We start from the raw sequence: 22,190 nt of genomic DNA, 5'->3' as shown, positions 1-22,190 counted from the left end.
AAAAAAAAAAAAAAAAAAAAATTATAAATCTTATTCAGTCCCTATCACACACACTTGTGCAGATACATAGTGAGCAAGCAGCCAAACCAGGCCACCATCCAGACACACTGCATTCTTACTCTCAATCTGTGCCGTTTGCTTGGTGTTAGAGAGCTCTGTGAAAAGTATGTTTATCCTCAGCTGTTAGGAAAGCTGCCTTTCCAACACGCTGAGATATAGAGACAACAATAGCAGGTCTGTTTCTTTTACAGCTTTAGCCGTGCTCACATAGTTTGAATTAAGAGGTCAGGCCACTTTTCTAATGGTCCTGCTTTCACTCCTGACCATAATATTCACAATGAACCTAGCTGTTCATTCTTGTAACACCCAAACTGGCATTCAAGCAGAGTAGTTCAGGTAACTCAAAAATATGATATAAGATGATATAAGTTTAGATATGTTGGAATTCTATATAATTCAGATGCAAAATCTTTGGTCAATTTTTGGTATTTTTTCAAGCAGCTGATTTTAAACCTGTGCGTCGAATACAGTTCAGTCATCCCCACATAAAGAAGCAAAGGCACTGTCAGGTAGAGAGTGAATATACGGGTGAACTGTGGAGACGACTGAGCAGTAGTATAGAGACATATGATTATATAACCACACTGTAATAATAACCGGAGCAACAGCAATGGACAGAGAAGATCCCAGTAGGAACGGAAATATATTGTGTAAATCATTGTATTTGGCAGTGCAGAAAATTATGTAAAAAGTGGCCACTTTTTTTCTTTTTTTTTTTTGATGATGCATATTGATAATAATGAGAAAAAATAATGATTGCATGAAAAAAAAAAAAAAACAACTCACATCAGTGTTGTCTCGTTTCCATGCCTCAGAGCTTATCCCAGTGGGACTGTAGGAGGAGATTTTTGTCTTTGCACAATTAGAGAAGATGACAACAGTTACAGAACATGCGTAGTTACAGCGAAACTCTCTCAGTCCCGTGACTTCACTGCCAAAAAAAAGAAAACACATTTTCTTAGAAACTGAAGAATGGGTTCGGTGTGTGGCTGATGGACTGAGTGGGAGTTGGATTGTTCAGTGTTCCAACAAAGATTCCAGTGTTTTTATCCTCCTCGGGGTTTAGATATTCAGGATCTTAAGACGTAGTTAGGTATTAAAAGACTGCCCAGTATTGTGCCTTCCTGAATATGAAAGTGAATTTCAAGTGCATTGACAAAGACTAATATTCCCACCGAGAGACAACAATGGCCCAAAATATTATCAAGTGTTTCCTGGCAACCACAAGTTTCACTTCTAATAAAGCGCAATACTGAGACGATGTGGCATGATTCATGGGAAACATTTTGAGGGATGAGGCATTTCCCCTGCAGCCAGAATGGGAACTGGTTAGTGGGACATATTTGATATGGATGATACAGTCCTCTTGAAAAAATAAAATCACTCAAACTATCTCTGGTTCCCAGAAATTGGTCCACCCTCAAAATTATATAACATCCTGTATCTAACAGCTCAGCTCTCCTGTAAATGTTGTCCAAAAGTCGCTCTTTACCAAGAGGCAGTTATTTATAGACGGCGTGTTAAAGCAAAGGGCATAGGCAGTATTGCTTGCAGCATAAACAGACAATGGGTATCCATAGCAAAAGTCAATGTGGATAATACAATGTGCTTTAAAAGAGCAAAATATCATGTCATATCAACCACAACACAATGAGATTAGCTGAGAGGTCCAGTAAATGTGAAGCGACCCTCACATCTGAAATACAGTGATATTTAGTGGTCTGGTTTGTTGTCATCGCAGAAAAAAGGACATAGTGCAATTACATTAAACAGAATGAGAATGTTATTTCAAGACAATGTCACGTTGCTGTAACCTGTGACAGGAAAGAGCAATTTGACCTTTATTTAACAATTACACTATGCTCTTTCACAGCAAATCCCAATTCATTCAAGTTATAGGAATAGTACTGATAGATCACAGTTAGCTTCGCTTAGCATAAGCTGCTCATAGCCAGGAAATAGTCATAACCTCCCCCCTGATAAAGCCACACCTTATTGTTTTTAGGCTTCGATTTTCATACCTTTTTTCTTTTCTTTTTTCTTACCTTTTAAGCTCCCTTCTCTCTGGGCAAGAAAGCGAATAAGCCACTGGTCATTGTAAAGATGCTACAGACACTCATCCTAGGATTTTGTGAAGAATTAACGGGAAAGGAATATTAGTTCTAGTGAGGTTCAGGTTTACAGGTAAACATCTGAGGAAGTGACACTGCTGCCGGGGACACGTTGGATGTGTGCCGTGTGCATTGTGGCTGCCCTTACTGATCTGGCTGCTTGTCTGCTGCGTTGCTGCTACTGCTGGCTCTATCTGTCCACATTAAGTTAGCAGGTTACTTTGATTTTCCTACATTTTAAGGTAATTTCTGGTTTAGACAGAAAATGTCACTAAGATGCCACTCACATAGACAGTGTGACTGATTGGGTGAACAAGAGTAAAAATGTACACAATGCATTTATATGCACATCAAAAATATGAAATTATTTAGCAATACACAGAAGCAAGCACATACAAACACTGGTATATATAGGCAACACATGTGCCATGTTCACATACACACACACACACACACACACACAAACAAGATCTTTAGCAGGTGTAGTGGTTATCACGTTCACCATAAGTTTTGCAGATGTGTGGTTATAACCAGATGATGAAAAATATTTAAAATTCATCCAAATGTCATGGTAAGTTTCATGTTATTAATGTACAAATTTCATGCTCTTTACCTTTTTATCCAGACCGCCAGTGTGGCTGAAAGGACAAAGAAAATCGTTTGAAGCAATAACAGAAAAGAGACAAACTCGTGATATTTCAGGTTATGTAAACAAGAAGCTGTAAACCACTGAAAACATCCTGGAACATTGTGAAGTTGGATAAATCTACTTTCTCCAACTGACAACACCAAAATAAAAAACAATTTATATAGGACTAAAGATGGGTGTGAGTTTTAAAGTAACCCACTCTGATGCTGGCATGTTAACTGTTTCCCAGCGATGGAAATGTCATTCCAATATGTACGTTTGAATCACCTGCCCTATGCACTACTGTGGGTTTTTGTGTGCTGAAGAAAGCAGTATGTCCTGAAACACTGATTCATAGCATTAAAAATAAAATGCTAGCAGCGCCAGAGTCATGAGAGTGCAGCTCTCGCCTCCGTCTTCTTCTCAGTTTTTTTTTTTTTTTATTGTGCCTTGGATACAAACTTGTGAAACTTGTCTTTCAACCACAAGTCTACTTCTTCAGCCTGCCTTGCACCAGTTAAAGTTGCACTAGAAACTAGTTTTAAAGGAGGAAACACTGAAAAATGGGGAATTTTTTTCCACAACAAGGATTAGCTCACATTAGCTCTGTCTCAGTTCTGGGGCCGCATCCCTCGAAGGCTGCGTTTGAAGACCGACTCCTTCACAGCAGTACAAAGCTGTACCATTTCGAAGCCTCCTTTAAATGAGGCCAAGAAACGCGTCCCTCACTCCCTGAAGGAGGCCACAGATAGCTCCTCCACAGCCTAGCCTATCCAAAGATTCATTGCCAAGATTTATTGCAGGAATCACTTTTCAAAAGAGAATAAGGCAGATTCCGCAAACAAAGGGCACTGCGGTCTTCAGACGCCTTGTAGACTGCATCCTCTGAAGGTTGCTGCCCCGGTAATAACATTTTACCAGCAGGCTTCATTATTGAGATACAGACATGTAGGAGTAGGCATGAAGCAAGTAAACTGGGAGCACAGTTTCCTTCTCTTTCTCAAAGGCACAGACAAGATAAGTATTGATACTTAATCAATGATTTTTTATAACTGAAGTATGTATTCTGACTTCTCTGACTGGCTGAGTGGTTACAGCTTATACCATGTTGGCATGTACTGTAGCTGCAGATCCCTATTATAAAAATGCCCAAAAAATTACTCTAAAAAAAAAGAGTGGGGCTGGACACTGGTCTTAATGTGTGTCAGGGAATCCTCACACTCTTTCCTCTTATTGTTACATATCTCATTAGCAGTCGTACACTGGACTTGTTCTGGTCCCAACTCACAAATCGGCCCAAGTGCAGCATCTTGGGCTAATGATGTCTGATTGATACAGTCTCTTTTCCAAGATTGGACAGCAGTGTTTCAGCAGTGTTATTCTTGTCTGCTCATCTAGCATTAAGTCACAAACCCTATCTGCAAAGCACCTCAGTGCTGTTTCATCGAGCTCCTGAGGCCTGTTACTCCTGTTATAAACACCCTACCACCCCCTCCCTCCTGTTGCTCCACCATGTGTCTGCAGACAGCAGCTGACAGGTTAGCACTGCTAGCTGTTAGCAGATTTACACATGACTGTGAGTTGTTTTTTCTCGAGGCAACATTATACAATGATGTGTGATAATTCCAGTAGTTTGGTAAAGAACTCTATGAGGGAAATTTTCTGGCAGGTTTACAAGTTTCTTTTGGAAATTACACTTCATTACACGAGTAATCCAACTGAAAAGAGACAGGACGTTCAACCCACTGAGGGAATGTAAGGTAAATTAAACGTTTATGGTTCAGACTCCATGAGGCTTCACAAGGTGCAAGTGAATGTTTGGGGACAGCGCACATTTTAGAGTTAATCTTAACTTCTCTAGCTGTTCATATATTAAATATATATATAATATATTATATTATATATATATATATATATATATATATATATATATATATATATAATATCATATATATATAATCCATATTGGAACATGTGAGTACAACATGAGAGCAGGAGGCAGGAAGAGAGAGCTTGTGAAATGTTACAACACACAATATGATTCAGCTGCGTCGTGCTGTGGAAGCCTGTGATAACACCTCGAGCCCCAAGTTTCATCTGGTGCCTCTAGAGGGGGTGATGAAGGAAACGCTTCAGTTGTGTGTTGTGTAACTCTAGCCATGTTGGCTGTCAAGCAATTGGGCAATTGACTCATGGCTATACACTCACACACACTCACACACACACACACACACACACACACACTAAGAGAGAGGAAATTCAATCACTTAAATGTGACTATGTCACATTAACAAGGACACTCCCCCCCCCCCCCCATACCCCCATCACTGGTCAGCTTCCCTTCATGTTGTTTTGTGGGAAAATGAACAGAGAAATAGCCAGACACAGGTCAACATGAGTTCACTATGGTTTGTCTTTTTGTATGTATATGTACATACTTGCTGTGAGAGTACTGTATGTGTGTGTATGCTCGTGTATATCTGCGTGTGCACGTGTGTGTGTGTGTGTGTGTGTTTGTTTGTTTGTGTGAACCTGTCGTCACCAGTCATATTTGCCCGCCCGTTGCCTTAGTAACCACAGTTCCTAGCTTTGTCACGGTTTCTCAAACAAAAAACATGACAGATTGATGACGTCAACATGCGTGTCAGGTCAGTCGCACCTCTGCCACATAAGATGACAGAGAGTGTGGTGCCAGGTTTCAGTGTGTGTGTGTGTGTGTGTGTGTGTATTTGACTGTCTGGGTGCATGTTAGCAACAGTAAAATATACTCTTTTGCATCCAGACTCAAATTCATTGTACAGAAGACTAGCAAACTGCAGTGTGTGTGTGTTTGTGTACAGATGTGGAAAGAGCTTCAGTCTGTTTCCTGTCTTTAATCCCTGTGTTTGTTCTGCTTACACTACCACATGTCAGACAAACACACTCACGCACACACGAGTTCTGCTTTAGTCCTGCCTGCGTTTGACCTGCAGATAATCCCCCTGACAGTCTTCATTCATAGTCATTCTTTCACAAATACTGAGAGGAGCTGAGCCACTGATGCAAATAATATGAAAATGATTTTCAAAAAAAAAAAAAGAAAAGTAAACTGGGGTTCAATAAAAGGTCATTAAGGGCTCTTGATGGTTGTCACCAAATAGTATCAAAATATATTTTTTCTTTATTTCCTTTTCTGTCTCACTTTGGCACATCTACAGACATGTTCGCCCACACACACCTTCAGAATACTGAATTACATTCTTGACATAAACAACTGCTTATTTCATTTATTTTATGTTTTATCTCACTGTTTTGTGCCACTGTCTGGTGTACTATTCATTCACAGTTCATTCAGTTTCATGCAATGAATGCAATAATTTAAATGTTAATCTCATGTTTGCACTGATAAAGATAGTACATAGCCTGCATGATGTTTTAGTGTTATCCTGTGTTGGACAGAAAACTAATACAGCATCAATACAGGAACTGGACATTCAGGCTTCTTCTTTCACATTCACAGTGAAGGTTGCTGGTCATTCCAGCATTTAAAACAACAAAAAATTAGCAGCAAAGTCAATTCATTCCAGTGGATTAAGCAAATCTGTGCATATTTTTCACATTAGAGTTCAACTTTGGTGAACTTTGATGTGCACATTCATGCTGTTGACCAATGGCAAACTGTCTTGACAGTGCTGACCTTTGGGTCCAAAATAGAGGAAGATGTTGCACCATCCACTGTTATTTAACCTCCTCCTGTTAACGACTGAGCAAACGAGCTTGATAACTGATTGTTAGGAAGCTGGCTGGCTAAAAAGATCCCCCCCCCCACTTAAAACGTATTGAATGAAATGATGTGCAATGCAAAGAACAAAATGTCAAGGAAGAGTAAAGGGCCCAGTGCAGAGAAAAACAGAATCAGACTCAGAGGGCTGTTGACTAGTGCTGGCATGTCCCACAGCTGGCTAGCGTGTTAGCAGTAAGCTTTCCGGCCGCAGTAGTTTACCAGCTAGCCCTGTGAGGTGTTGCTACATCATCAATCTTCCAGGGCCACATTCATCACGTGCAGATGTGCAGATATATTTTGCTGTGCCAGTGTGTGGTGTGACCGAACCGTAACTTGAATGTTAATACGAAGTGATGCAGTAACTGCTGTAACTGCCGCTGAGCACTGTTTTATGTCATCACATTATCCAAATATGATGACTGCTTACCTACACCTTCCTCTTCGGCATCCCTGCTGTCTGTAAAGCCCTCAGCACCAGCCTGTGGACATTACCCAGACTGCAAAATATAAAAAAAGCAAGAGGTCTGGACTCGTGCCCAAGCTGTGAGACAGTATTTATGACAGGAAGATACTTCCTCTGGGCTATGATCATGAGTTCTCTCCTGTTCTCATTAACTAAAACAATATTTGTATTAGCTACGTTGCTTCAGAAGTTTGAACGTTGTAGGCTTAACAGGAATGTGTGGCTGCACACATGCCCCTGAGTTCATATATGAATAACTTTGAATATGATCTCACTGTTGCATCCTGTTCTGCTTTGACTATTCAAAACACACAGTGAGATTTGAATGTGTTTTTTTTTTTTGTTTTGTTTCTTTTTTTTGTGTGTGTCTGCCAGACAGGGGAATAAAGATGATTTCCACTGTTGTGCCACTTTTACTTCAGTCTTATTTGACGTAATTTGGGTTGAGAATGTCATGCCACTTAAGAAACAGTTCTTCATGACAAGCAAAGAGATGCTGTATGTAATGTGCATTTGTCTTTAGACTGCAATGTTAGTCTTATGTGCCCCCTAGAAAACCTTTATTATCTGTTCTTACTTTGTTCTCATTGGTTTCTGTGGTGTTCATGTGTGTTTCTCACAGTGCTAGGAGCTTAAGCGCTAATAGCACCGCAAAGGGCGTTTACTTCAAAAGAATTTTAACATTTTTGATTTGATGAGAAGATTGATAACTCTATGTCATCTACTTGTTTAATATAAAGACTTGGCCAGCTGACCGTTAGCCTAGTTTAGCATGAAGATTGGAAAAGGGGGAGGGACTAGCCTGGCTCTGGCCAAAGGTGGCAAACTCCAACTACCAGCACATTATTAAGGGTTCAACACCACTGTATTGTTTTCCATTGTCATCCAAGTCATTGATTATCACATAGTGAAATGTTTGCACTGTGGAGCGATGAGGCAACGCAAACACAAATAAAGAGCTTACAATTCACATTCACAATCATGAGTTGAAATTAACAGGTAATAAGGCACGTGTGTGTGTGTGTGTGTGTGTGTGTGTGTGTATGTGTCTGCAGCCTCAGGTTCGGTAGGTTAGCATATGAGGGCCATAGACAAGAAGGGATTCAGTGCAGTGACCTTGAATCTGTGTGTGTGTGTGTTTTGTAAGTTGATCCACTGAAACAGGGATAAGCAGCTGGTGACCCGTTTTATTACTCATTAACCCACACAGTCTCAACAAACAGCTCTGGACAACATGGCATCGCCTCAAAACTCCTGCGCTAAATGTTCAAGCGCAAAACTCCATTTGAAAGCTGGCAGAAATCAAAGCAACACCAACTATCATCTGCTAACATAAACATAGTAGAAATCAAAGCAGCTAGAACACACAAAAAAACCAAAAACATCGCCCAGGAAACCAGGAATCCAAACTGGATAACATGTACAAAAAGCACAGCACCACATGGATTTCTCTAATGCATCAATTCATGTTCGGATGAATAGGCCTATCTACACTAAATGTTAATAATTAAATGTTTAATAATCAATGAAAAAAAAAATCAGCTGACTAGTGACATGGAGAAAGTTTTTCTCACTCACCCCTCATCAAGCTGTGCAGATAGTTTATATCCTGAGTAACTGTGATACTGATTCTTGAAAATCACAGGAAATTTGCTATTTTTAATGCCTCGAGCAGCATAAACAACATTGAGACAGTGCTGTTTTTGTGATTTGGATGTACTGGAGGAACTGGCCCTTTCATTTCTGTTGCCTTTCAAAGACTCCTGTGTCAGATTCTTCTCTTATTTGTCATTTTGTCTTTTTTTTTCTTTTTTTTTTCTAAAGACTAAAGACAAATAATATTGCAATAGCATTGTCAAACAACACCCCGAGCTGTGCTGACAAATGTGGTCTACTACTTTTTAAATTTTATCCCAAGAGCAGAAAATGATCATTTTTATGATATGATCATCCCAGTTGAAAAGTTAATGTCCTCGTCAGCTACAAGGAATCATCTTTGCGTTGCAGGAACATCAACATACCAGACAGTTTAGTTTAGTTTTCTCTCCTCTGTGTCCTAATAGCATCTGTCTCCTCTTTTTTCTATCATACATTCATTCTCCTTTTTTTCTTTCACTCACAAAACCCTCTCTCCCTTCCTCTCCCTCTCTCTCTCTCTCTCTCTCTCTCTCGACACACTCACATAAACACATGACAAATGACACAAACTCATTCATGAAAACGTAGCGGCACTCAGTCAAGGCTTAGCTACTGGATTATAGGATTAGAGAGCAGGACAGATTTAGTGTGTACACATGCTTCACACACACACTCATACACATCTGTGTGTATATTGTTTTTTAAGGTATGCTTGTGTTTCCGTCATCCTACCTTGTGGACTACTGTTGCACACATACTACAGTTACGTTGCATACTATTCATTTAAAGAAGTAGTTCAACATTTTGGAGACTGCACTCATTTCCTTTCTTGCCAACGGTTAGAAAAGATCTCTTCTGTTGCAGGTCAGAATATGAAGCTTGAGCCAGAAGACAGTTAGCCAATATTAGACAAGTTGTCAAATGAGATATAACAGGGTATTTTGTGAGCTTTAAAGGTCCTGGTAGGTAACCTCTGGACAGAGCCAGGCTAGCTGTGCTAAGCTGACCGTCTCCTGGCTTTCTATGGTCACAGACAAGTGGTATCAATAGTGCATCTGCACAGAAAGTGGGTTTTTTTTTTTTGTTTCTTTTTTGTTTTTTTCTTGTTTTTTTTCTGTGTAGACGCAATTTTAGATAGACGGCAAAAAGGTATATTTACCAAAATGACGATCTGTTCCTTTAAAGAAATGGTTTGTTGGTAGTCAGCTCTGTCAGCATAGGAAGTAAATGGAGTGCATTTATATACTGCCTTCATACCAAAGCCAGTGGGAGAAATTGGTGTTCAGCGTCTTACTCAAGGACACTTCAGCATGTGGATAGGAGGAAGCAGGGACACAACCAGCAATTCTGTGATGGACAATCGTCTTCATCTGCTGAGCCACAGCTCTAAATTGCTCTTTTCCGTCACTCTGTCTGTATACTCCTCTTATTGTCCTCTGCCACTTTCCTATGCTGCTACTTTTTATCTGCTGCTTGCTTGCATGTATCGTACAGTAGGCTTTGGTATTCTATGTTTGTATTAGAGTAGGTAGCTGACTATGTAGCATTATGATGTCCTTTATCATCCACATTGTCTTTATTCACATTAATCTCCCTTTTTTTTTATTACTGCTCAGTATGTTTAACTGCGGGAATGCTTTATATTGTAATATTCAGTGTCTGTTAATAAAATTTAAAAAACAGGGAACAACCCTGTAGTGAAAGAGAATGAGGGTGAAAGTGGTCAACAAAGGAGACAGAAAGGGATAGGAGAAGAAAATGGATCAACGAAAGGAGGAGGGAGGGAGATATTTACCATGACTGACATGTAGCCTACAAAATATCCCCTCACTCTCTCTCTCTCTCTCTCTCTCATGCTCAACCACTGTATTGATGGATGACGACATGTGGGCGAGGGATGTGAGGGGATGAATGGATGGACAGGGGAGAGCAGAGGGAGGGAGGGAGGGAGGGATGACATCAGCACAGAGTATCTTCCCAGCCAATCCCCTTGCAGCCCCCCTGCCTGCTGTCTCCGCCCTCCCACACCTCTCCCTTGTTGCTACGGCAGCAGCACCATCCCGCCTGTGCGAGGCATTGTTTGGGGCTGGTAGTAATGCGGAGTGGTGTGTGTCTGTGTGTATTGATATGGGGCTTTAGAGTCTGCAATCCAGCACAGGAAATGATCTGTTTTTTTTTTTTTCTTACTCAATCACCCCCCTCATTATACTTCATCTCTTCCTCATCTTCTTCCCCTGTTCAACCTATCTCTGTCTCGTCTTCCATCTGCCATCTCGCCCCCCTCACCTCTCCTGTCTAAATGTTCAAGGTCCTTTCACTCATGACTTATTTTTGCTGCAGTGCTTCTGTCACACATCACAAACGCCACACACACATTCACATACACACAGGATATACTGTATGTACAGTATATCACTTGTCCTGTATGATTTGGACCACATGGACATACAAAACCTGATTAAGGGACATGTGAGTCTCCAGACAGGTGACAAATTGAACAAATGAGTGGAAAAAACAACAACTGCAGATGAATGACGTGAAATGGGCTTTGCAGTCACCAGATTTCAACCAAGAACAACAGAGGATTAGAACTGACAACTGAGACAGTGCTCTCCACCATCATTATCAGAAAAACGGAATAGGAAAATTTCTCTTGGAAGAATAGTAGTCACGACAATTACAGGGCAGGGGTAATCTAATGCAATGTGGGATCTGGTGTTTGGTCCATTCTTGGGACTAAAAGTCAGGAAATCTGGGCATTTGTTGCATAAAATATGACCAATCTTTTTTCAAATTTGCCTCTTGCAAGTCCCTCAACTTTATGAAAGTACAACACTAAATTGATGGAGTGTCCCTTTGAAGGTAAAAATAGATCTAAATGTGTTAGAACAATATATTCCCATGGCCAGTAACTGCAATTAATATGTATTATATGAAAATCCAAATATTTTGTATTACATTGTACAAAAATCTAAAAAAGTTTTAATGATGACTACTTCAGTTTTCACAAAAAATACCTACAAACTTGTATTTTTGCCTCATAACCATGAACTGTCTGCCACATTTCCTCTTGTGAGGTTTGGCATTTTCTCACTGTTGAGTCAAGACAGACAAAGCATTTTTTTTTTACCATGTCAGACCGAAAACATGACATAAATACTGCAGAACTTCCCATGAGTTCAAGCTGGTTGGAAACAAGCATTTTCTGATACTGATCGTCGGCTTACAAGTGTCATTTCAGTGCAGCTGTCAGATCGTACTCGTATTACACGACTTACATCTTGAAATATTCATTAAAAATAAATCAGACATACAACATTTCCGAGTTGAGCATAAAGGCCTGGGAACAAAAGCCTAACAAACACAGATCCATATGCACGTGTGTTGCCTACCCATATGCTCATACACAAAACATTTCCCCACATAAACCCATTCATAATAAATGTATCTGAGAATTATACAACATTAAAATGATCTGTTTCTATAGTCTGTTTATCTGCATGTCTCTTTCAGCTGGAGCGTCTGCCTGCTTTGCAGCCCATCTGTTTGTGTCAGGGTGTCTGCATTTTCTTCCTCTCATCTGCTGCCGTGCTGCTCTCTTTCCTCCCGTAACCATGGAAATGAGATCAACATGCAAATACCTGAGCACGCTCACTAAGTCTGTGTGATAGAAGATGCAAATTACATTTCCGCTTGTAGGATTACACACCCACACACACAGATGCACACTCAGACGTATACACACGCAGATTTATGTACATGTATATGCACATACGTAAGCACACCCACCAGCAATCAGCACATTACACCACAATCAGGCTGAAATTATTTTACGGATGTTATTTAAATAGTAATATTTGAAAGAAAATATGAAATATTCCCATCTTTTTGGCATTTAAATTAGGTGACAAGCAAAATGTATCAAATTGTAGATGTGGTAGGACCTTAAAGCTTAATTAGTCGATTTTTGGCAGCCGGAAGGTGGAAATAAATTTTGCAATTTTAATTAATTAATAATGTTAGCAAACAGCTGCCTACTGTCGCATTCAGTGGAAACATAGCGACATTAGCATCAATTTTCGGTTGTATTTCTGGCCAAGTGGAAAATATAACTTTGACATTCACTGTTCTTTGAGCTCTGTTTTTGTCTCCAATGAGCCTGAGAGAAATGTCTGGTGGGCTACTTCAGCTGCTATGCTTGCAAGCTAGTCTTGCTAACCTTCTGTCTGCCCTTTGGTGCTCGACAGGTAGCTTAGTCTGTGAGAGTTCATTTTACTGGAAATTGTGGTGGGTTTAATGAGAGCCGTCAGACTGAATATACAGTCAACTACATTTGTGGGGATGAAGACAAAGCAGTAAAGCTCCAAGAGGCCACAGGTCTGCATTTAAATCATCAATGGTTTCAGCATAGGCTGGCAATCTCTCCACACTGAAGAGTCATTTGATTCACTTTTATTGTGAAAATATTTATTAATAAAGGTTTAAAGTCTTAGATAAAGGCACATGGGCCTACCATAAAATGTGAATTTAAAAAAAAAAAAACAGTCATTTAGGCATCTCCTCTATGTAAATAACAAGTTCCAGTTTTGAAAGTGGGTCTGAAAAATATTCATTTAAAATCGATAAACCCGTTTTTTTTAATCATAGGAAACTACTAATGAAAATTCAAGTGTGGTCATGAGCTGCTAAAACATGCCAAACCCCGCTGTCCCCCCCCATGGAGCCTAATCTCAGTCCGCCTCTCCTCTCGTCTCTCCTTTCATTGATGTCTGTCTTTTTTTTTTTTTTTTTTCGTTGTTTTTTTTTTCTTTTTTTTATGAATGAACGGCAGAGGAGGAAATGGGACGGGAATCTGAACGCTCTGCGATTGGCTGCTATCGGTTGACGTCACCTCCGCCGTGACGTGATGCACCCATTCATAAAAAAAGGAGAAAAAAAAAAAGAGAAACAATCCTGAGGAGAAACACTCGGAGAGAAAGCGGGGACCGGACTGTGCGTAAAGAGTAGCGCGGTTACGATGCCCGGGACAATGCGCGGATAGAGGAGAGGCGCAAAGGGAATCCACCGCAGGACCCGTGCGCCTTCTCCAGGTTTGGAGGACGGTGGGAGGGGGGGGGACACAGAAAGAGACAGAGAGAGGAGATCAGCGACAGTGAATCTTACACACACAGCCTGACACGACGTGCGATGGAGGAGCTGTGCGAGATGGACTGCACGGTGCTGAAGCGGCTTCTGAAGGACGACAGCGCCAAGTGCCTGCTGCTGGACTGCCGCTCCTTCCTCGCCTTCAGCGCAGGGCACATCCGCGGCGCAGTCAACGCCCGCTGCAACACCATAGTGCGCCGCAGAGCTAAGGGCTCCGTGCTGAGCCTGGACCAGATACTGGCTGGGGACGAGGAGGTCCGGGGCCGCCTCCGCTCCGGGATGTACTCCGCCGTGGTGTTGTATGACGAGAGGACGCCGGACTCGGAGACGGTGAAGGAGGACAGCACGGTCAACCTGGTGCTAAACGCGCTGAGCAGGGACCCGTCCGGCACAGACATATACCTGCTGAAAGGTAAATATGTGCATTTAGCCTTCATACGGGTCATCTTCAGCATGTAACAGCGGTCTCCATACATTTGCTGCCTCGGTTGATCCACTGAGGAACTAAATTGTAATGATACTGATGCATTGTGGTTTATTCTCTGATTGAAAATTAATATTAGACTGTAACTAATACAAATAAAAAGTGCAAACCGTTTCCCATTTAGGCTGCTAATGGTAAGACAAGCAATCTATTTCAGTGTTGGATTCATCCTTTAGACCGGAAGGCACCAGCCTACAATAAACCCTTTGCCATTTTCCATAGGCGGGTTGTTTAGTCTCTAATTCTCTTATGACCTAATGCTTAAAGTGTTTCTCCTTGAATGAGCCTTAACATTGGTCACAAAAATATTCACAATGATAAAAATAATAATAACTGTACACTTAGTTGGAATATTATGGTAAAATTGAGGTTTTAAAGCTAATAATAATAATAAAGGTGACAAAATAATAACATAACAATTGCTATATGATAACAATAGCTATAATAGAAATAATAATAATAATAATAATAATTGCAGAATTTCATGAATAGCCTTTTTTCTAACAATGTGCCACCTACCCATGTGGGTCATTGTGGCCATTTTATTTTTCAGCCAACATAATCAATATTATTTTATTGCCTCATTAAAGATACTGAATATTATTTTTATAGCCTACAAACCAGAGATTGAAATATCCTGCTGGCAGTGCCTGCTCTATTTTTATGCACATTTTTTTTTTTTCTTACAATACACACACTCACTCAGTCACTCACAGCTACACACATTCACACACAGTCAGACCAATGGCTGTGAGCTGAGTGAATGAGGTAATGCTGATGCGTAGAAGCCACTTCTAATCAGAGGGACTTACAGGACACTCATGATCATTTCAGAAAAGACTCTGCCTTGTGTAAATCATTGATGGGAAGCAGCAAAATCTAAAATCAACGCTCGATTTACCCACCAGACTATATTTAGACTGCAGGAAATCTGAAAGCCAAAGCTGCTGCAAGCTGTGGCGCATTCTTTTTTGTGCATCCTAATGACGCAGGCGCCTTGAAGCCCAGGAGTGTACGTATGTAGCTTATAAAGATGACATTTCCCAGTTAATCTGATTTGATCCCTGAGGTGCAGAGAACAGTGGTCAGTCTGCACATGTATAAAAAAAGCAAGCGGATGATGAAATTGTTTCCAAATCCACGGCAGTGGACACAGAACAGAGTAGGTCGGGGGTCAGTTGAACAGACTTTACAGACTCACTGTATGCAGAGGAGAAGACCGTGGTGCAGATGTGTGGTTAATGTGGGCCACCAGTAGTGTGTTTTACACAAATAGACCAAACAGACCCCAAACATGAGTTTTCTGTCTCTGCTGTCTTTCTGTGGTCCTCAGTAGTGAATTTAATCTCACATGGTTTACTATGACATTGTTTCTGATGTCCTGCATCAACATTTATGGTATACTATAGTCCTTTTCCTAAAGCAAAACACTGCATATGATGCATCCCACTTAATCACAATGTCTCTTTTTTACAGGTGGATATGACAGGTTTTTCACAGAATACCCAGAGTTTTGTTTAAAGACCAAATCCTTACCGACCCTCACCAGCCAGTCCAGCATCGACTCTGCCTGCTCGTCCTGTGGGACGCCACACCACGACCAGGTAAAGCACAAGGGCAGACCCACCTGAACTCAAACCTTATCCACCTTTTCTTTATTTTATTGTTTTTACTTCTAAGTTAGTCAGTTTTCTATTTTCATTTTATTTGGTTTTATGTCCTGCAATATAAATAAAGTTGATTATGATATTATATTATTTCAGGTTGAAAAGTGTACTTTAATTACCATCCACCAGTCTCAAACTAGAGTAGGTTATGTGTAAGCAGCTTCTGAGTGTGTGCAGGTAATTGTTAAACCTGTAGACAAATAATTTCCCATGTTTTCATTCATAAAATAATCACAAATGCCTATCACATGTCACTAGACCAAAAAGCGATGTCTTGACTTTCACTTACACTAAAAACATTCACTTTATAATAATACATAGCAGGAAAAAAAGCAAGAAACATTTTTATTTATTTTATTTATACATGAGAAGTAAGTGATTAAAAAGCAATTAATAGGCTGTTTTGGCTTATTATTCTGTAACAGTTGCCTTCACCTTTACACAATGACACTAAGAGCTGCTGAGCGCCAACACTGGAGGTTATTTACCTTGTTCAACGGAAGTCAACTGCTGTTAACTTTCAACCACATTATCTCATCCATTCTGGGAATTCAAACCAGCGAATGTTACACAGTGACAAACGTCCTTCTTCAGTCTGTCGGCCATACTAGAGAAATCAACTTTAACTGACAGGAACATTAGTGGAAAATCCACTTTGGTGTTTAAATTTGTCATTTTTCTTCACCTCTGATTCACCTCTCCGTCACTTCCTGTGACCCCGGTGGCCTCCTTTTGTTGGTCACTGATCTGCTGCTTGAGCCCACAGATTTTTATGCAATGCTCAAAGTCACATGTGGTTTGGGTTTAATTCCTCTGGAACGCATGGAGACAGAGACACAGACAATTCAGCCTCTGTATGTTTTCTAAGGAAAATGCTCGATAGTCTCGGCCTCACTGTTGGGTGGGAGTTTTAATTCAGGGAGTACTGTAGCTTCCTGTTGCAGTATTGATATGATGGACTGGGTAAAAGCTAGATGAGCATCTCTCTTGTATTTTTCCCTCTCGCCCTCCACCCCCCTCCTCACATTACATCTCTTAGCAGTATCGATCATTTCCTGACGCTGTGTCAGTACCGAGGTCGTCAGCGGCAGTGACATAAACAGACACAGCCCTCGTCAATAAGTCTCACTACCGGTATAGACCGCCAACTGCCTGACCTCTCAGATCTAGTGAAAGGGAAAACAATACTTTGACTCTTACATTAGAATATGCTTTCAGATATGGTTAAAATAAAATTTAAAAAACTGGCTCAGAATTGCATCAGTAAACACTGGGCTCTATTTTCTCTTTATGCAATACAAACTAGAATATTTAACAAATGTGTGCAGTGAAAGTCAAGACACGTTGCACAGATACTAGTGGAACCATCCAAAGCCAGTTTGTATTAATTTATAAAACCAGGGGCTTAGATATTTAAATGATACGATCAACAATTCATATTTTTAACCAATTCTCAATAAAACCAGAACGAACACACTCATAGTTTTTATGTTCTTTCAGACACTCTTCCAGGACATGTGTGTAACGATCTTTCATGTACTCAGTGTGAGGAAATCTTGCTATGGAGCATATGTTTCCACTGATCACAGAAAAACTCAAATTTTTTCCGAATGGAATCATGGGAAAATGGTGAATGCAAATCCTCAAGACAGGTCTGCTGTACACACAGTACTGATAAATCAAAAAAACATGCTGATATTTCCATTGAAGTCTTGGGTTGGAACATGTTCATACTGTTGAGCTGATCAGACACTCAGCTCATACAGTGAGTTGTGTTTCCATATGTGGAAATAACTTGGCTTGAGACAGACACTAACAAACTAAATGGCCCATATCAAATGACTCTGCATTAATTACACAGATAATGAGCTGCCCCTGTCTGATGATAAGTGTGGCTAATGTGATTAACAAAATATTTAAGGTCATGCTTACACCGAAGTCATCTGGCCTCTGCTGCTCACTGACAGTGGCTTCTTTGTCTTATCGTGTAAGCTCTTCTTCATTTAAGTAAATTCTCGTTAAAATGGCTCCCCAAGCTGATTTGCTCAGGAGATGTTTCTTTACGAAATCACTCAAGAATGAAGACATACTTAAGGACTGACTGAATTAAATATGAACAAACTGCCTCAGTTAAAGAAATAATCAATTAACCATCACCCTCCCATCTGTCCTATCTATCCAGGGAGGCCCAGTCGAGATCCTCCCTTTCCTCTACCTTGGCAGCGCCCTCCACGCCTCAAAGAAGGAGGTTTTGGATGCCATAGGAATCTCCGCCTTGCTGAACGTGTCGGCCGACTGTCCCAACCACTTCGAGGGGGCGTACCAGTACAAGTGCATCCCCGTGGAGGACAACCATAAAGAGGACATCAGCTGCTGGTTCCTGGAGGCTATCGAGTTCATAGGTCAGTGAGTAAGCATGTGTGATGTTTGAATGAGTTTCCTTGAGGCTACAGCATGTTTTGTGCTTTATGCGCTTTGTTTTTAGCTCACAAAATATTTAGGTCACATCAAAAGACGTAATCTTAAATTAAGTTTGTTGATTTGTTTGTTGCACAAGCTGTTGCGCTGTCTGGTAGTACACATTAAGTATCTTTTTAATATTAATTAAAAAGACATATGATAGGCTACAACTAACAATTACTTTCATGAACAATTTATATGCAGATTATCTTCTCAATAAATTGATTTTTTTTTGTTTGTCTATAAAACGAAATAAACGATAAATATGTTTATTTCAACTAAATCTAATCACATGTTCACATGTCAATGAAACAGTGTGGGAGGGACTGTGATGTCCTTTCTTCCTTTGGATTTTCTGTTGATGCAGTTTGAGTTTCAGCCACAGTGGCTCATCGCTGCCCATGTTAACTAAACAGTCCTTTTGTCTGTTCATCTGAAACCGACTGGAAGTGTAAAAAACGCATCACTCCTTGTCTGGAGTCTGAGAATTATTCAGAGAGCTGCAGTGGAGAAGCTTTCAGGCCGTTTATTCAAATCATTATTTCCAAGTAGCTCTTTATCACTCGCATCCCAGCAGAGTTTGCAGAGACAGAAAAAAAAGAACAAACCTACCAAAAATCTCATCAGATGTATCCATTACAGAACAAAATGATATAATACGCTGTGGGAAAAAATTGATTACTACATTTGAAATGATGATGATTCCTCAGCTGCATGATTTCAGATACGTGTTTGTGTATATAATATAGACAAGTATGAATTTTGCCTCTGCTTTGCATATCCATGCCATGTATAGACATTGTGTGTGTGGTTTCCGCGCTGTGAGTGTGTGTTTGTGAGTGTGCACACTGGTGTGTGTGAGTAGATACTGGTATGCGTCATAGTTAGCTGCTGTGGGACCAGAGTCTGACTCATCCACTGTTACCGGGTGAACAGACGCTGTGGTGGAGTTACCTGAAATCTGTGCGTGAGAGTGAAAGAGGGAGTTTAAGAAAGACAAAAGACAGACGTCCGAAAAGCAGCGAAAGACACAAAGAGTGAAAGATTGGGGAGGTGGCTGCTCGCAATCAAGCATCTGTGTACTTGGAAAAATGGCAGTAAACATTCCTCGATCTTAATTCTGCTCATGTGCCAGAGAGGTAATGAAGTAAACTGGATTCAAAGCAGTAATTTTAAATGGCCAGCAGTGGTGGAAAATTAGATTGAATTCATCAACATGAAAAAACAATGAATTAAGTCCCCCTATTATCTTCTTTATATTGTATGCTTCTAATTTCCTGCATGCCGCCACACATGCTGGAGGACATTACCCGTACTGTCCAAGCAATCATACAAGTGGAGGATGTTCAGAAAATTGAGTTACTGTAAATGCTTTAATCAAACTATTACCTACAAATGGTTTCTCGCAGAAGCAAAGTAAGAGCGTGCATCTAAACATACTGAGAGAGGCAGAGACATAAATAGGACAGGGGAGGAAGTGTGAACGAGGAGGTGATGACTCAAATTTTTTTGCTCTTGCATGTTTCAGTTAAATGTGATTTGCTGCTTTTTTGTGTTGAAGCAAGTTCTCAGTTTGACCGCACAGAACAGGGAAGGAAGGCATGAACGTATGGAGGAGAGGAAATGAGAAGAGTCTGAGGCTTCGCTGTATGTTGTGTTTAAAATACTTGGTGGCTGGAAAAAAAATGCATATTTATTTTCTTTGACCTTATTTAGAATTACAGTAATAACCTTTTGGGGTTTTTTTTCATTTTTTTCGTTTGTTTTTATCTCTATGTGAAAAACTCTCTGGTCTCTGCACAGTGTGGCATCTTCACCTGAACAAATGAACTGAATGAACTGCTATGGACATGCTCGGAGCCCTTTTGCTTAGAGATAAAATAAACAGGAAAACAATCAGTTCAGTTCACTTTCATTTTCCATTATGGAAAAGTAAGCTTGCAGCAAAGCACCATGAAAGCACCATTACAACAACAAAACACAAATGTCAACCTCACTGTGGTGCCACAGGAAAACTCAGCGGATCACCAAAGTCATGAAGGTTCATACTCTGGGGAGCATGAATGTCTTTAAAAATGTGGCGTCATTCAACAGATGTTGAGATATTTAGTTAGGTCACATTGAAAACACCTGTTTTTGTAGTTTAATTTTTTTTTTTTTTTTTTCATGGAAACCTCTGACCTCTGACCCCCCTTCTCTTCTCAGATTCAGTACGGGACTCCAGTGGGCGAGTGCTGGTCCACTGTCAAGCAGGCATCTCCCGCTCCGCCACCATCTGCCTGGCCTACCTGATGAAGAGAAAGCGCGTTCGTCTGGACGAAGCCTTCGAGTTTGTGCGCCGGCGCCGCAGCATCATCTCCCCCAACTTCAGCTTCATGGGCCAGTTGCTGCAGTTTGAGTCACAGCTCCTCGCCACCTCTTGCGCCGCGGAAGCAGCCGCCACGGCAAGCCCCCTACTCGGACCCAAGTCGTCAACAGCCACCACCTCAACGACAGCCACGCCCACCTCTCCGTTCATTTTCAACTTCCCTGTCTCTGTGGTGAACCCCGCCTACCTGCACCACAGCCCAATCACAACCTCACCTGGCTGCTGATGGATAGCCAATCACAGCCTTCCCCTGACCAACTTATTTGAACTATTTGAGCACAGACTGGGCTGGCATTGGCTGGAAGAGCTGTCAGTCTGACTGACCGCAGCAGTATGTACATGCTTCCAGGGTGGAGTGGTGAGAAGTGTCATGGTGCCTGATTCAAAACTCAAAGACTGAAAAAAAAACATTAAAAAAAAAAAACTTTTTAAAGTTCAGAAACCAGCCAACGCTCCTTCCATTTTAACTCGAGATTTATTCAAACTGACCAAAAATGAACTGGCTTTCAGAACTTGTTTCAAAAAACAAGGGTAGGGGGAGTGTTGGACTGATGTTAACTGAAGATACGCCCTCTTCCTTGACAAAAACAAAAAACAACAACACGCACAGAGGTACACTGACACACAAACACTTCTACAGAGAGGCATGAAAAAACTCTTTTTCACTCTCTCTCTCTCTGCCTCACACACACACACACACACACACACACACACACATATTCATGACTACCAACTGAATAAGCTCAGTATGAAGACAGGGTTTGTTGCTATGGAGACGACAGGTCTTTAGGAGAGGAGATGGACACAGGAAGGAAGGAGGAATTTTAAGCACCCGCTCTTTCCCCTTTGGGTGTCCCTCCTGTTCCCAGACAAAAGAGATGGATGGAAAAAAGAGGGGAGGAGACGGTGATAGAAAGCAGGAGCCTCTTCAGTGACAGGTGCTCTGCCGGCAATCCGACCGGAGCTTCCTGTCCTTCATACGTCCTCTTCCTCTCTCTGTCCCCCCCACCCCCACCCAACACCTTCCTCCCCTCTCATCTCCTTTTCATCCTTTTATATTCCTCCCTTCTTTCCTCCTCCTCCTCGTCTTCTCATCTCTGCCTCTCATCTCCACCCCCTCCGCCCCCTCTCCTCTGCTCCTCATCTCTTCACTGAAGAGGCTAAATAAATAAAATAAGATGCCAAATAAAGGCCAGGGCCCTTGTAAATGGACTGGGAAACCCCACCGCAGGCCCCTGATACACACTCTAGGACACTCCCTTTGCTACATCACAAAAAAGTTGTTTCAGATGAAAGGGCTGAGAGAAACAGTCTGGGACATTTTCATTGTCTTTCACAGGATTTTTGGACCAGAGGGCAAATTTTAGAGCATATTGTCCCTGGACGACAGCCACTTAAAGGAC

General features: G+C 41.0%; 1 protein-coding gene across 1 annotated transcript; it reads left to right on the top strand.

Annotated features, from left to right (window-relative positions):
- Positions 1-13,609: 13,609 nt before the first annotated feature.
- On the top strand, positions 13,610-21,382 carry dusp4 (dual specificity phosphatase 4). Its single transcript, XM_071466436.1, has 4 exons — positions 13,610-14,220; positions 15,769-15,896; positions 18,142-18,361; positions 20,625-21,382. Exons 1-4 carry the CDS (start codon positions 13,851-13,853, stop codon positions 21,011-21,013), a joined length of 1,107 nt encoding a protein of 368 aa, XP_071322537.1. The 5' UTR covers positions 13,610-13,850; the 3' UTR covers positions 21,014-21,382.
- Positions 21,383-22,190: the final 808 nt, after the last annotated feature.

The sequence above is a fragment of the Trachinotus anak genome, unplaced genomic scaffold, assembly GCF_046630095.1.
Source record: "Trachinotus anak isolate AG129_WGS33_773 ecotype Australia unplaced genomic scaffold, CSIRO_AGI_Tana_v1 ptg000028l, whole genome shotgun sequence".
Taxonomy (NCBI): Eukaryota; Metazoa; Chordata; class Actinopteri; order Carangiformes; family Carangidae; genus Trachinotus; species Trachinotus anak.
The sequence above is the reverse complement of the archived record's forward strand: the minus strand, read 5'-3'. Positions and strand labels throughout refer to the sequence as shown.